This window comes from Coptis chinensis, chromosome 5, assembly GCF_015680905.1.
Source record: "Coptis chinensis isolate HL-2020 chromosome 5, ASM1568090v1, whole genome shotgun sequence".
Taxonomy (NCBI): Eukaryota; Viridiplantae; Streptophyta; class Magnoliopsida; order Ranunculales; family Ranunculaceae; genus Coptis; species Coptis chinensis.
In genome coordinates this window covers 52934732-52952151 of record NC_141460.1, presented here as the reverse complement: position 1 = coordinate 52952151, position 17420 = coordinate 52934732, and the positions used below count along the sequence as shown (strand labels likewise).

At 36.9% G+C, this 17420-nt stretch overlaps 2 protein-coding genes across 2 annotated transcripts; both read right to left on the bottom strand.

The window, feature by feature from the left end:
• Positions 1-8120: 8120 nt before the first annotated feature.
• Positions 8121-15262, bottom strand: LOC147497909 (uncharacterized). The gene is made up of 5 exons (XM_086560186.1): positions 13117-15262; positions 9960-10214; positions 9749-9878; positions 9590-9665; positions 8121-9492 (listed from the first exon to the last, which is right to left on the bottom strand). Exon 5 carries the CDS (start codon positions 9125-9127, stop codon positions 8225-8227), a length of 903 nt encoding a protein of 300 aa, XP_086416312.1. The 5' UTR covers positions 9128-9492; positions 9590-9665; positions 9749-9878; positions 9960-10214; positions 13117-15262; the 3' UTR covers positions 8121-8224.
• On the bottom strand, positions 9200-13930 carry LOC147497910 (uncharacterized). Its single transcript, XM_086563054.1, has 3 exons — positions 13115-13930; positions 9590-9665; positions 9200-9492 (listed from the first exon to the last, which is right to left on the bottom strand). The coding sequence occupies exons 1-3, from the start codon at positions 13928-13930 to the stop codon at positions 9200-9202; spliced, it is 1185 nt and encodes a 394-aa protein (XP_086419180.1).
• Positions 15263-17420: the final 2158 nt, after the last annotated feature.

The window sequence follows — 17420 nt, the reverse complement described above, 5'->3', positions numbered from 1 at the left end:
GAACCTGGATAAAGAATTAAAGGGAATTGAATCCACCTTAACTCGACTTAATCAACTAATAAAGAGTCGTCGTGATCCAAATTGCAATGCTTCGCATATCAAAATGGTAGTTCTAATCCCTAATTATACACGGCATCTCTACCAATTAATAACTAGCATGTGAGGTCGTCCACCCATTCTCATGGCGAATCAACGACCTTCTAGAGTGGAATAAACTTTCACGACGATTTCTAAGTTAACAAAGATCAAGTTTCATCAAGGCTTCTTCAACCCCTCTAATGGAGGTTTAGCCTTGATTCATCAAGCTATCATTTCCCATTGAATTAACACTAGACATAATATAAAGATTTGAACTTTACTAATTTTGATTAAACAATACTTCAAATCTAATTAATAACTAAGAATTGAATAACAACAAGAATTGAAATTAGATCTACAAATTTAAATGACAAAATCGAAATGAACAAGAATAAACTATTTTATTTATCTAACCAATGAAGAACAATGATTCAAAGAATTAATCTAAAACAAGGAATGAAACTAATTAATTTAACTAATTGAATTCAAAAACTAGATCTACAAGCTATTTTAATGGCTACTTTTTATTCTAAGCTATCTAACTATATCTTTCTTAAGAGCTAAGTCTTGTTTTATGTAAAGGAGGAGACCAGATCCACAATTTTATGCATGGGCTGAGGTCTCATGTTTTGGGCCGGAAAATCGAGCCTAAAGCCCAATTTCTTCAGTCCACAGAGCCCGTTTTAGCTGGCTTTGACTTTAGCAGACTTTTCATCTACTTTTGCTCCTCTGATTGGGTCAAAGCTTATACCATTGGAAAGCTCTTTCCGAGTTGGTCGTTTTGACGTAAGGTAGGCCCAAATCTGAGGCCTGAGTCCAAAGATATGGTCTTCGAAAGTTTTGCTGACTTGTGCACTGTTTCTACCCGTGTTGACTTTTCAGCTTTTGACTGGGCTTCATAAAGGCTTGTCTCCTTGAATCTAGGCCTTTATCACAGAACTTCTTAGCAACCAACCCTTTGCTCCTTTATATCGCCAAAGTGGCACATTTCTGCACATAATTAAGTTCCATGTTTGAAATACATAAAAGCACGTAATTAGCATTAACTCTTATTTATTACTCGTATAATTGGTCTAAAAGTAGTATTATTAAGGGGTTAAAACAACAGTTTTGGGCTCTTATCAAACCACCCCCAAACAGCATTTTGCTTGTCCTCAAGCAAATATGAGAAATTAGCATAAGTGACCAAAAATGGAGTTCTAACTAATCTCGTTTCGTCGAGTGCGATTGTATTGACCATATGCAACAAGGCCTTAAACCACTAGGAATTCCATAGTGGACGAGTTATAACCTCGTGAGAGTTTTCCAGTGAAGGTACTCACAAACTTCATCTATACTACAACGACTCAAAAATAAAACTATTGTTTTCTTATCTATGTCTCAATTATCTATACATCTCACTAGCAATGAATACAGAATAATCAAGTCGAAACCTAAGCTAATATATGCATAATAATCTATCATCTACGAATAAACATATTTACAATGAGTAATACTATAAGGTGAAGTAGCAGGTCTGTTTCTAAAAACTCGAAATAGCGTCCTTAAGTAGGTCCTCACATAAATGTCAAGACAAAAACCACTCTGATTTTTCCGCTCAAGTTTCGCTACTCCAGTGTGCAATGGGCACACTTTACCTTACAAACTCAATGACGACACACAAGGAAGCCGGAGTCGATCAAACACATCTGCCACTTACTATCACACTAACCTATTCCTAATTGAGCTAGATGTCTTTATTAGGTGTTGCGGGGATTAGGAGATGGTTTAAGAAGGAAGGAAATGGATATTCAAAGAGAACAAGTCTGAGATAATAGAGTCTTCATATTATGTAACTAGAGAAAACCTTATTCTTTACCTTTTGCTTTTACACTTTTGTTTCCATCCCTAGCCATATTTTTATTTTCTTTGGCTTTTGACTCCTTTGATTATATATTTTTTTTTGGAGTTCTAACTATTTATTTTCTTTTATTTATTTATTTATTTTTATTTGGATGAAAACCTCCTTTTCTTATCTGAAGCGACTAACGAATTCTTGATTTCAAAAGTTCTTCTCTTTTCTATTCTTCATCTCTATTCTCAGACTTATTCAAAGAATTGGGTAGGTTGATTTTTTATTTTGTTTTGTTTTGTAATAGGGTAAAGGATTTGTGGATATGGTATAGTGATTAAGCAAGTGGACGTGTGATTTCTCTATCTGTATTTTACTTCTCCCTTGTGTCATTTATCAAATGTTCCGGTAACAACCTTCGTCTTTAAGTCATTGATATCTTAGAACGATTTGGGGTTTAAAAGGACTGTGGGAATGGAGTTTGAGACTCCCTTACTAACAAAACAGTAGTGGTGGCGCGGGGGGTGGCATAGCAGTTTGAGTTTCATTTGGTTTTGGGTGATTTTCGGTGGTGGAAATTTTTGGGATTGGTGGAAGAGTGTTTTGGAGAAGATTCGAACTTGGAATTGTATTGTGGGTGTGGGTGTATTGAGGTTTATTTTTATTTTTGGTTAGGTTTTTAAATTTGGAAATGACGGAATTGGAAAGAATTGCGATTCTGTTTGTTTTGGAGGAAGGAGACGCACGCGTGTGCGTTGGGCCCAAGCCCAAAATGATTTTTCGATTTTTGTCGATTTTTTTTAGCGCAACTTCAAACTTAAATTGCCGCTTCGTTACCGGGCCGATTTTTGTGAATGAGGTATGGAAATGATTAGAAGAGAATTTCCAATCCAATGATCCATAAAACACTCTATTCCGACCGTGGGTGACATATAAGAAGATGGAAAATGCCTCGAAGTTCGTGCATAATATAAGTTATGCGAATGAATGAAATCTAACTTAATAGAAAATGTCAACCAGAATCGAAATACGATTAAACGGTCTAAACAACATAAATGGAAAGTTTGACCATCAATGAAAGAAAACTCAAACACACCATCCCCAAACAAATTTTAGAGAACAGAGTTTAGAAAATTTGTTTTAACAATGGGTCTTTTAAAGTCAGATTCCCGAGACCTTTAACAATTAATTGGATATATTAATATCTATACCATGTAGTTTTCCATATATTAACAACCTAAAGAGTTGTGGGTCTTTTCATAAATAATTACCATGGAATGCACCCCTAAACAGAATCAAGCACCAAGATTCTTTACGACCCAACTTATTGACATGAAAGCAAAGTCTAATGGATCTAGAATGTAACCGCGCATGTACCTTCTTTTTCGCCTTTGAACGAGAGGGTTTCCAACTGAATGATCATGAGAAAATGGATATTTGTGGAAGATATGGTGGATATGGAGGAATTTTAGATGTAAGGAATGGAAGAAATGAGAATGTAGGTTTGGTATAAAACTCATTCATGGTGTAGGTGGGAACTGTCTCAATTCTGAAAATGAAGGTGTCAAGTGCCTTTCCCTTAGGAATTATTTTTGTATTAAGAGGATTTCAAAAATTATTAAGTACAGAAGAAACAAAAGGGTCAAGCGCAAACTCTAGGTTCCTTTGAAAGGGTGGAAGGTGGGGAATATTAGTGAGGGAAAATGAATGAGTGTCAGCTAGAACTCTCAGGTCTAGATCATTAGAAGCCTTGAGATATGCCAGACATTCCTCAATAGGTGGGTCAAAAGAATCACTGGGATAGAGGGTGAAAAATTCATCTTCCGTCATAGCGTCAAGGGATAAAGGGATGTTGGCAGGGTGGGACTCGCGAGGTGGCAGAGAAGAGTTGCAAAAGAGTTGAAGGAAATCTACCTCAATTTCCTCTACGTCCAAGGAGTATTTGTTGAAGTTGGAACTTCTAAAGGAAAGGAATTTGTGCATCTGGTCATTCGGAAACGTGGTTTTGAAATAATCATGAGCTAAGCTCTCGATCATGCTAACCTCTCCATCAATATTTGTATAAGGCAACTGTTTGGTCGTCTTAAAAATGTTAACCGCAACGGAAAGATGGCCAAAAGACAAGGACATTGAACCATCGTGGCAATTTATAAGTGCGTTGGCAGTTGCCAAGAAAGGGCGTCCTAAAAAGATTGGAACAGAATCGTTAGCGACTTCTGTATCTAGGATAACAAAATCCGCAGGATAGTAGAAATCCTAGACCTTAACTAGCACGTTTTCCACTACACCCTTAGGATACTTGATAGACCTATCAGCTAGTTGCAACGTCATTGTTGTAGGCTGCATTTCATGTAGACCTATTTGTTTATATAAATAATAAGGGAGTAAATTAACACTCGCCCCGAGGTCTAATAAAGCAGTGGCCGTGTGAGTATCCCCTAAGGTGCATTGTATAGTAGGACGACCAGGGTCCTTGTACTTAACTATTCCATTGTGTTCTGTTAAAGTTGGAAACTTTTCCGTTAAAAAGGCATCCTTAGGAATCTTTGTCTTACGCCTAGTAGTGCACAACTCTTTAAGAAACTTAGCATGGTGAGATAACTTTTTAATTTTAATCGCTTCAAGGAAAGGTAAGTTAATCGTTAGATTTTTAAAAACTTCCTTAATCTCGTCAAAATTTGTATCCTTGTTCAACATAGCTAATTTATGAGGAAACGATGGTTTCTCTCTATATTTAGCGTATGAGTCAACTAGATGTCTAACCTTTGCTTTCTATTTCTTAAGTTGTGGTTTAACTGGTACCTCTACAGGGGTAGGATCTTGATCCTGTTTTAGGTATCTAGTATAATATCTAGTGTAGGGACTACTGGTGGGGTAACTATAGACATAGTTACTTTGTTATCCACCACTCTACCTGAATGGAGAGTGGTGATGGAATTTATCTCACCTACGTTTGCATTTTCGTTACTAGTATTACTGTTTACCTCAAAGGCTGTGTTTGGTGTTTTCGGATTAGGTATCGCTTGTCCTGGAAACATACCTTTTGGTTGCACTTTCTCTTGAGCTAACTGCTGTAAGGAAAGTTGGATGGCTTGTAAAATCTGTTGTTGAGATTGCATAAAGGTATCAAAACAATCCGGTTGTGGAGTAGTATTTGCTACTGGTTGTGTGATAGGAACTATGTCACGTTGATTATTAATGGGTGGATTTTGGTAGTTATTATTTATCGAAACGATACCTCTATTAGCATTATAATTATTATTGTTATAATTATTATAATTACCCTGACCTTGTGCTTGACCTTTGATAAGAGCCCAAAACTGTAGTTTTAACCCTGTAACAGTCATACTTTTAGACCAATTATGTGAGTAATAATTAAGAGTTAATACTGATTACGTGTTTTTATGCGTTTCAGGCTTCAAAGTCAATTATGTGCAGAAATGTGCCACTTTGATGAGATAAAGGAGCAATGGTTGGTTGCTAAGGAGTTATGTGATTAAAGGCCAAGATTGAAGAAGACAAAGCCTTTCTAAAGCCCGGTCAAAGCTGAAAAGTCAAAGTCAACGCGGGCAGAAACAGCACACAAAGTCAGCAGAACTTCCGAAGGCCGTATCTTTAGACTCAGACCTTGGAATTAGGTCTACATTATGTCAAAACGACCGGCTCTGAAAGAGCTTTCCAATGGTCTAAGCCTTGGCCCAATCAGAGGAGTAGAAGTGGACGAAAAGTCTGTCGAAGCCAACTATAACTGAAGAGGCCTTTTTGGACTGAAAGTATTGGGTTTTGGGCCTGATTCTCTGGCCCAAAACATGGATCCAAGCCCATGCACGATTTTTGGATCTGAACATATAAAAACCAAAGCTTAGCTCTTTGTTAATGGTAGCTAGTTAGACCTAAAACTATAGATAATTCTAGATCTAGTTTTCATTAAATAAAAATTAAGTTTAGTTTAAATTCAATTCTTGTTTTAGATTAAACTCTTAGAATCATTGTTCTTCATTAGTTTGATAAATAAAATAGTTAGTTTGTCAATTTCGATTTTTGTCATTTACCATTGTTTAGATCTAAATTCCTTTATTACTTGTTATTCATTTCCTAGTTATTACCTAATATTTCAATTATTGTTTAGATAAATTGCATAAAGATAGAATTTTTATATGATGTCTAGTTTTAAATCAATGGGAAATGATAGTAGTATGAATCAAGCCTAAACCTCCATTAGAGGGGTTGAAGAAGCCTTGATGACGCTTGATCCTTGTTAAACTTAGAAATCGTCGTAATAATTATTCCACTCTAGAAACGATTAATTCACCATGAGAATGGGTTTAATCGCTCACATGCTAGTTATGAATTGGTAGAAATGCCATGTATAATTACGGATTAGAATTACTATTTTGATATGCTAAGCATTAAATTTGGATCACGACGAGTCTTTGTTAGTAGGATTAAGTCGAGTTAAGATGGATTCAATTCCCTTTAATTCTTTATCTAGATTCAACCCCCTTAGCATTCTATCATTTCGTTATTCGTAACTTGTTAATTGAATTCACCTCGTAGTATAGAATTCCCCTCGTAATATAGAATTCCCCTCGTAAATCTCTCATTAGACTTAAGACCAATTAATTAGACTAGAAAACATTCCATACTAAAGAACTAGGAGTGGAACGAATTTGTTACTCTACTCTATTTCGATAGAATTGAGAGTAGAAAACTTGATAAACCTAGGCACGTAATAAGTTTTAGTTTACTTACGTTTTGAGTTTTATCGTTCATTTCGTAGGTAAACTATCATTTTTATGTTTTATCAAATGGCGCCGCTGCCATCTTAGTTACCTTTAGCATTGTTTTCATAGTATAATTAGTCATTTTTAAGTCCCATTAAACCCACCCACCCTTGTTTGATTCATACTGTGGTTGTCCGTTTCAGCATTGAAAAGTTTCGCGAAAAATTACATCGAAGCGCGACCAGCTTCAAAACGGAGCGCACTGCTAAACGCTGGAACCTTGAGCGACCGCCCAAAACCGAAAGTCGCGACCGCCCTAAAACACTGTAACTTGAAGTTACACGGAGTTACCTGCGCCCAAAGTGCACCGCGCTAAAATTTGAATTTTGCCGGATTTCCACAGGTTTGTTTCAAACTTCGAGTTTTTAAGTTTTTCAGTGTTCTAACTTGTTATATACACTGAACACGCGTAAACAAGACGCTATTCATAAGCGAAGCAAGGACGTAATCAGGTATTCCTTTCTTCCATACCTCGCATCTCCAGTTAGAGGTTTATACTAATATATCAAGATTGTTTGGAGGGTTGTCGTGTTTAGACTTAGACTTGCATGAGATTAAGGTCCGTGGGAGAAAACACCGAGCGTAATTAACCGTCAACGCGTCAACAAATAAATCTATCGAGTATACCAATCACTACACCTCTAGCTACTATCCCACCCACCCCACACCGACATAATGGTGAAGAAAGAGAGACTCCTCTCTCCGATTTTTACAAAGCCTTGAGCGATAGCCTTAAATCTTGCATCGTTCTAGCAGACCCAGTGGGGGATTTTCGAATTCCCCCAAACATATTTAATTTGTTACCCGTTTTCCATGGTTTAGACCATGAAAAACCTTATCAACACATGCGTAGGATTGACCAAGTCTTTACTACATTCCACCATCCTACGGTTGGTGCTGAACAAATGAAACTGAGGGTGTTTCTTTTCACCTTAGCCGATAAGGCAGCGTCTTGGTTAACTGCCCAAGCGCCTAACTCTGTGGACTCGTGGGCTAAACTTGTTCAGCTGTTTATGGAACATTTTTACCCACCCCTAAAGACGGATGAGATGCTTTCCAAGATTCATTTTTTTCGACAGAATCCTCATGAATCATTTTCTGAGGCTTAGAATCATTTCACCGATCTGCTTATAGAGTGTCCACACCATAACCTAGCAAAAGACACGTTAGTTCGTGCCTTTTTCAAAGGACTTCTACATCACCACAAAGAAGTCCTTAACATAATAAATGGGGGTAGTTTCCTACAAGGCCCAAAATATCGATATCGATCAATATATCGGTGTACCAAAAAACCGATACATATCGGATATATCGGATATATCTATTTTTTTCATGACCAGCCCAAACTATATAAAATATCGGAAATATCGAAAATATCCGATATATCAGAAATATTGGAGGAAATAATAGCAACATTTATTTATCAAGAAAACCATAAAAAAATATTGACAAATAATTAACCACAATGTCATAATCTAATGTACTCAAAGTCTCAAATTACAAAATAAGATAAATAAGTTACATCAAGTCATCAATACATAAACGAGTGACGTGGCTGGTCAACTTCCATACCCGATTCTTGAATCCTAACTGCTTCACAATACCCTACCCAAGTGTATACAGAGTTATACCCACCGTCGAGAAATTGTCGAACATGCCACTCATATTTTTGTGTTGGAAATTCTAACATGATTCCAATTCGAGGAGTGTTGGTGTAACTATACATTGGGCGCAATGCAATAAATCTAGGTGTAGTTCCAACAGGTTCATAACTTGGATAGAGTTGTCCATATGTTGGTTCAGGTTGTGGTGCGCCATAAGGTTGTTGATCAGCCCCCATCCAATATCCATATGAAGAACCATATGACGCACTACTTGCAGGCTGACTGATTATGCCACTAGAATAATCGTTATCTCTTGATTGGTTGTATCCCCAGCCACTACCATCTACACTCTCATTGTCATGGTCATGTGTCCCTGAACTCATACTCATTGCTTCAAAATTAGAAGAAACTGAATCAATATCAACATCATTTCGTATAATGTGTCCTCGTTGTCTTCTTTGACCAACACTTCCATGCCCTGGCTCATACATTCTTTGGGAATTGTCATTAAGAACTCCTCTACGACTATTGTTTCTGGGTGCAACCTCATATACTTGTGGGTCCAATGGAGTTTCCTCATCAGTTGAGTCATGCAATTGAACATTAAAATTACCTCCACCACCACCACCACCACCACCACCACCACCACCACCATTGTTGTCACCATCACCACTACCACTATCATCATCATCAGTATCAGGTTCTTCTATCTCATCATCACTAGAGATGCTCTCAGATAAATTATCTTGTGTTTGGAGAGGTGTGTCAAATTCGGGGCCCAAACTGAAACTAGGCGCAGCGTCATCTTCTCTTATTACTCTGTCGACCATATCTTCAACATCTGGGTCAAGCCTACCTGATTCCGTATCCAACACAGGCGCTAAAAGATTTTTATCAATAACCTAGTCAGCCAATGGATCAACTTGTTCACTATCCATAAATACTTGGGTGAGGTCAATAATTTGATCATTATCTGTATTTTGCGCACGTCTTTGCTTCAAACGCAAGTTGTAGTGGACCTTCACCAACATCATCAATTTTGGCGCGCCAATATGGTTCCTAAGTTTCGTGTGAATTAGACCGAATGTGCTCCAATTGCGCTCACACCCAGATGATGAAATTGTTTGAGAAAAGATTTTGATCGCCAACTCCTTTAGCTCTTCTGTATCACCATCATACAACTCCCACCATTCAGCTGCATTATTTAAACAAAAATAACATATATTAATTATCTATAGACAATGCATTTGAGTGATTGAGATTTGAGAGTATGAAAAAATTATTTCATTTACCAGGGTGTGAAATTGCTATTCCAGCCTGCGCTGCAGGTGTACCAAATTCCCCAAGATGATCCCGAAACGACATCATCTAATAGACCAAAGTGTTAGTGACCCAACATAAATGTAAAATTCAAATTCTAACTTGAGAACATCAATATTCTTATTTTTTACGATGCAATGCTTTTGCTTGTTTGCTACCATCACTAAATAACACTTTTGCTACTTTTATAACCTGCTTTTTTGTGGGGATCGGAGAATCCGAGCTTCAATGTGTATTGGTACTCTGGGTTCAGATACATTGCTAGTAGAAATAAACATAACTTTTAGGAATATTTGAAATAGAAATAATTTAATTAACTCAAACTAAATCAAGTAAACTCACCAGCTGTGTGTAACACATGCAGTAATTGTTTTGTCCATCTTTTGTCGATAATATCAAGGACCCAACCACATCCAGGGATTTCAGAGATCTTCTCCCTCATTATTTCAAAGGCTTGCTATACATATGGCATTGTTGGCTTCTTGTCACCATCCAACAACCTTAGGCATCTGTACAAAGGTTTAAGAATTTGTACAACATAGTTAACATCATTCCAGAAATGCTCTTGAGTGACTTGCTCCACAACCATCATACCCTCTATAACACCCCGTGTTTTATTTCTTTTATTTTTCCTAATAATAATAATAATAGATAATAGATAAAATAAAATAGGATAAATGTTAGTGGAAATAGGAGACGTGGGTTTATGGGATAAACTTTCTTCCCTATTTTGGGGGTTTTGTTTTTAACAGAAAGGAAACAAAATAGAGTTTTCTCACGAGAGTTTCGGGAGGAAAAAAACACAATGAGGGTTTTAAAAAAGAGAGGAGAGTTTTGCTGAAAAGGTTTTGAACGAGGAAGATTATCTTTTCGCGTGATAGTAGACGTCGGGCTTTCGGGGTTTCGCTTTCGGGAAGCAGTTCGGTTTTAAAACGGTGAGTAGTTATTTTTTTACTATTTCACAAATCTATAATTTTCCGTGTATCGGTGTATACGGACAGTTTTCTCTGTCTAAGGTTTCTGTCTGTTATTACGATTCAATTTCCTGTTTTTATTTGGCGTTTTGTTGTATTTGGTAAAATTGACTGGAGTGTTAAACAATTTGAACTGTCGAAGCTCTGTCGAAGCTTCGAGAAGCCATAAATGGCGTCGCCCAGCCAAAGAAACGGAATCGTCCCGTTCATTTTTGTTTAAACTGTGTTTTTGTGATGTTCAACTGTTGTGTTGTTGTTATGGAATTGATTGATGATTTGGAGAGTTGGGAGGGGGCTGTTGGAGCTTGGAGAAAGCTTGAACTATGTTAATGGCGTTACTGTGATACTGAAGGATTTGGGTTTTTGTTTTCTTTGTGTGTTTGAACTGCGACTTGGTATGGTGGTAGTGGGGCTGTTGAGTGAGGGCGGTGGGGAGCTTGAAACAAGCTTTAATGGAGGTCGAAACTTTAGAAGCTAGTTGGTAATGGCGGCAACAAAGAAATTTCGCAGTAGGTTATGTGAACATTGGTTGTTTTGGTTTTTGATGCAGGTTAGAATGATGATTGATGTCGGGGAAGTAAAGGTTTGGTGGAAGGGTTAAATACTAGTTTAGTAGGGGCGGTGAAGCTCTAAGCAGCCATTAATGGCGTCGATTTGTTTTTGTCAGTATAAGGAAATCGGGTTATAATGGTATCGGTTGATGGGGGTTTTCATGGGGGTCAAAACCGATAGGATGATGGAGGTGGTCGAGTGGTGGATTCATGGTGGTTGACGGTGGAGAGGAGTTCCTGGAGAGAAGTTAGTGAGGAAGATGACACTGTTCCTTAGTAGGGCTTGGGCCGAGATTGGGCCGAGATCTATTTTGTTCTTGGGTTAGACCAAATTGGCTTGGGTCGAAACCAATTAGACTTTGGGCTTTTGGGTTAGAAAAGTTTGGGACTGGTTGGACTGCATTTGACTTGGCAGGTTGACTTTGACTGTTGACAAGAGTTGACTTTGAACAGGGTTGACTTTTGACCAGTTGACCCAATTTAACCTTTTAACTCGGATTATGATTTTGGGCTATTCGGATAGGTCTAGGGCTATTAGCATGATTGGCTTTAGGCTAAGACCTTTCTAAATATACTTGTGTACGTATATTTACTGTTTTGTGATTTTTCAGTCTTTTACGATACACAACGTTATGACACTTATACATTCATGAAATTAATAACGCGTAAACCAAAAATAATTGAATCAAGATATTCCTACGTTCTCTGAAATAATCTATGCAATAAAGTACAATAATGCGTAAACAAAACTTACCGCACCCTTTTAGAACTCTCCACGCCTCAAGTTTTGGATTTGAGTTTTATGACTGATTATGTCATATATTAGGTGGGCATTTATTGAATGTGCCATAAATGGCCCGTTAGCGTTATATATGGGTATTCATTGAATGTGCCATGAATGACCCGGGTATTCATTGAATGTGCCATGAATAACTAGATTGTTTGGATTGCCCTAAAGAGGAACTAAGTTATTCGCCTTGCGGGTTAGTTGTATTCCTTGAGTGTACGGGAATGTAGGATTGGGTATTCCTTGAATGTGGCAGGAATGACCCAGGGTATTCATTGAATGTGCCATGAATGACCAGATTATTTGGACTGCCATAGAGAGGAACTAAGGTATTCGCCTTGCGGGTTAGTTGTATTGTTTGATTATGCGAGTGTTTGGGTTTACTTTTGAATACATAATATAATATCTATATAGGTTATATAGAAGTTCTAACTTTCTTTTGCAGGAGGGTAGGACTTAATAACACTTTGTGAAGGGACGCGGTCCTACCCTTATACAGCAGTAGATATCGGTAAGTTTTAATGCAATGATTTAGATATTAAAACGAGTGATTTGAATGAGTTAATATAATGGAAGTTTTGCTTGGGAAGACACTATGCCGATTGAAATGACGGAACTATCTGTCTTCCAAGCTGAAAAAGATTAAGTTATGGGAAATATAAAGTGATTGTTTGGATAATTAAAGTATGATAATGTTTATATGTGGTTAGTCTACTCATACCAGCAAATTCCATTTTTGCTGACCCATGTTTGCTTTGTTTTGGCAACGTGGGTGTGTTCTTGGGAACATAGGTGGAAGGCAGTGGAACCATGGCGTGTGATTTGGATTCTTGCCTGGAGCAGTCCGTTAGTTCTTTTATTAGGTCTGTTATTATTGGAAGGATGTAATAACGTAGTTTTCTTTTCATATGACATGAGAATACGATGTTGAGGACCTGTTATTCTTAGAATGTTATATTGATGATTTTTTTTTTATGGAAGATAGACTTGCATAAAGTAATAAAGAGAATTTTGGAGATTGAATTTGTGGTTAAGATTTTAAATGATGTGGGTTTTCGGTTTTGGCATGTGTAGTATCCACCCCGTCATAGCCTGGGTTTTTAGACAATTGAATATAGTGATGTTTGAGATATTTATATTTCAAATATTCATTTTTTTTAATTGTTTAGAAATTCGGGTTGTGACACCCTCTATAGACTTAGACGATGGGGTGTCGAGATATCTTTGATCCATGAACATCTGCCTAAGCGATATCTTTTTCTGCTGGAGACTTTTGAGAGACAAGTAGTTTGTGGCGAATCTAGTTGCTGCAGATCTAACTATTTCGCCACCACATGTCTCCCTCATTAATGCTAAGACCCTGGATGCATTGTAAATGAACTTTGTAATTGAATGAGCTTTGCTGATACACCCCGCCACCCGATGATACTTGGCAATATCTTTTAACATCAAGTCTATGCAATGACAAGCACACGGTGTCCAAAATAAATTATATCCTGGTGTCTTCATCAGCAATTTTCCAGCCTTTTTGTAGGCAGAACCTTGATCAGTTACTATCTGCACCACATTTTCTGCACCTATCTCATCAACAACTTCTTTCATTAACTTAAATACGGTTTTGTGATCTTTCGGCTCAATGCTGATATCGAAAGACTTCTTGAAAATTGTTTCCCCATCACAATAAACCATAAAGTTAATGAGGGATATCTTTCTTGTCCCAGACCAACCATCACACATGATGGTGCATCCATAAGTTGGATAATTCTCTGCCACTTCTATTTCGAATTTGTCGATATCATCATTTTCCATCTTTAAATATTTTCCCAGTACCTCTTCAGCAGTTGGTCCTTTCACTCCAGTAGGACATTTCGTGATGAAATCAATAGTTGGTTGGTAGTATGGATTGTTTGTTGTTAATGCATGTGGAGGTACTCCGGCAAAATTGAACCATGAACTGATCCGTCTACCCAACTTCTGCCTCCATGTCTTCATTTTACCCATGTCTTTGACACTAGGTTGGTCGTGTCCCGGCTGTCTAATAGTGTATGGATCAATTGTTTCTTGTCTCATGGTTTTGGACTTCCGCAAACCCATGAATCCCTTTCCTTTGTTGCTTGATCCAGAGCCACTTCCTGACACAAAAGTAGTACGATGCTGAAAATTTCTTGCATGTTCTCCTTCCCTTTCTAGCTGTCTTTCTTCCCATTGGTCAACTACAGAGTTTCTTCATGCATGTTGCATGCCCTGAAACTCCTCACCCCTCCCTTCGTATGCTCTTGCTTCTTCTTCTGCGTCAGAATCACTGGAATCATCGTCCAAATGAGCGCACATTGTCTCCTCGACTCGAGTTTCACCCTGCCTTCTTTTAAGTGTTTTATTTGTGCCATCCTGTAGTAGGTCTCGCATTGCAATTCTTACTTGTCCGGGGACTTGCGTACACCTTGCCACTTGGTTACCAATCCCAGATAAGTCTTTGTTTTAGGGCTTAACCGACCCCACCACTATGAAATTCTAGTTGGCAGTAATTGCATTTAAACTTCCCCTTGTTGTTATCCAACGGTACGCCATGAGACCAACCAATATTTGGTTTCCTAACCATTTTTCTCTTAGACAAATATGTAACTACGAAACAATTTTTCCGAACACGTTGAAATGCTGTACGTAGACAAATATAACTAATTAATCAAAATGATCGAGCTATGCATATAACAACATAAAAGTCCAACATTCTCAATTTATCATTCATTTTTCTCAACGTAGGTTTATTCATTTTCTCAATGTAGATCAATTTAGTTCTTATGAATTTATGAGATTTCTTTTATTTTAACATAATAGCTACCTTAATTTATAGATAACATAATAGCTACATTAATTTTTGTAGGAAACTAATTAAATTTTCTTTGTGATCCTATCATATGCCCCCATCAAAATGATCCCTTATGAGGTTTAGTAGACTAGTACTACCTTAACTGTTGAGTCAATACCCATACCACGACAGTTTATTGCCAGCAACATTGGAATATAGACTCCTCAACTCTGCACAGAATACCAATACCAACAATCGATGAAAGAAATTGTTTTGATCTGCCGTAACTTTGGACATATACTACCACCTTAGGTAGGCACCGCCATCAAACTGATAACAAAAAGGATTGGAAATAGAAAAGGTAGAGAAAGATTCAATATTTATCACTACTTAACCTAACCTCGGTCAAGATATATTTATCTAACCAATCGCCTAGACCTCTTCATCTGTTTTTCCCGATGTCATCTTTCTTTGCCAGATTAACCCTTGTAACCTCAATCGAATCTCAATCAAAACCACTACAAAACACTTGTCCAAAAGGTAGAAAGATAACCAAGACGAACAATACCCATAAAAAACACTGATCAAATCTATTCCGGTAAAAGCAATCAACACTAATCACTAGGTAGCTAGCTAAGCACAATAAAAGGAAAGAAGAAGCTTTAATTCAAGACCGAAAATTTCGGACAACAAATTGATATGTCGCTGAAATATTTCGTTTTTTAAGCAATCCAAAATCGAAAGATTCGATATTTCGCAGTCGAATATTTAAGCCTTTTTAGCCCGATATATATCAGTAAAATCAAAATATATCATTATTTCGACGATATAATCGATATTTTAGACTTATTCGACATATATCTTTTAATTTTGTTGACTTTGACCGATGTTTGACTAATTTTTTATTATTTTTTCTGATATATTGATATTTCCGATATATTTTGTTTTTTGAAGTGTCTGAAATATCGTCCGATTTCGAAATATTGCCTTGGAATCATGGTAATTTACATTTTTAGTTGTAAGGTGCATTTTGGTCACACATGTCCTACCATTTGGAAAAGCAATTTGGCCCATCCGCCCATGCCAATAGTGAGACCCTATGACCTTATCTTATGTCCAATCCGTTCTTTTCTCTTATGTCCCATATCAAGTCCACTTTTTGTTCTTTTAGTTTTTTTTTTGTCAGAACTATAAAGTCATGGACATTCACGAAAGGTTTTTCATCCCTCTACATAAGTAATTAATTACATAGTATTATCCAAATGTAGGAAACGGTTTGGACTTGAGGGCCTGCTTTGGGCGGTGCTTTGAAGTTTGAAAGGTGTTGGTGCTGACTTTTCATAGAACAATATTTTATTTTTAGGTACAAGCGTACGGGATGCTAATAGTCTAATACAATAAAACGTTGATGACGACAATGTTTTTAAGTATAAACTAAATGAGTGTATAAACTAAATAAGTGTTTCTTCATCAGTTCATCCTCAAAATTCAACCGACATCTCTCATCAAGTAACACACTGATCATGAAGAACACGTTAGTATTATTATTCCAACACATTTTTTGTTTCGTTTACTCACTTCATCATGGGCTCCTTTTATTTATTTGTTAACGAATTATAATGTGGTAGGTCTAATGTCTAGAAGAAAGAAAATAATCTTACTTAAATCAAGCATGAATAATGAAATTTGTAGATATATCATATAAAAGTTATAAACAACTCACCTAGCACTCTCAAGTTCAGATTGAGTAACATTAACAACAGTACCAACATTAACAATTTGTACATCACCATATAAATTATAAAGTAATCTCATGATCAAAGTTATTGAAAGCTCATCTGAGTACAGAAAATGAAAATGAGTACCTGGATACAGAAAATGCTGCTATATTTTTTCCCCGTGGGTTATTGAAACTTGAAAGCCATTTGAGTAGTAAACTTTGGTTTATGTTGGTGATGAGTTGGTGTGAAGGTTGAGGAGTTAGGAGAGATGTTTTTTTTTTGTGAAGTTTTTTTTTGTAGATGTTTTTTTTTTTGAGGAGAGTTGGTGTGAATTGTGAAGGTTAGCGTGAATCCCGTGTTTTTTTTGCTGACAAAGTGAAAATGGAATGAACTAAAAGTTTAAAAGAGATGCTAAAACAAAAACTTTTGTTTTTCACTTTATTCCAAACTGTAACCGAGATGCTAAAGCAAAAACTTTTTTTTTTCATTTTATTCCAAACTTTGTAACCAGCGCCCACCCTTTGTTCCAAACACTCTAATCTCACCGATATATTTCGGACATATCGGATATTTCGCCGATATATATCGGATATATCGGAAATATCGGAAATTTTCATATTAAAAAATGGTCAAAAAGTCAAACGATATATATCGTAAATATCAGATATATCGATTATATCGGCGATATAAAATTTTATATCGGAAATTCCGATATATATCGGAAAAAAAGGGTACTATATTCGGTAGATATATGTCGGAAATATCGATATCGGTGTACCAAAATACCGATATATATATCGGCGATATATCGGATATATCGTCGATATTTTGGTCCATGGTTTTCTAAGTAAAGGAGCCTCGGAGGCTTACAAATTTTTAGAAGATCAAACTAAACGCTAATAATAATGGGGGTAGTGATGATATCCCCCGCTCTGTTAGTTCTTCTTCAACAGTTAAGGCCGCC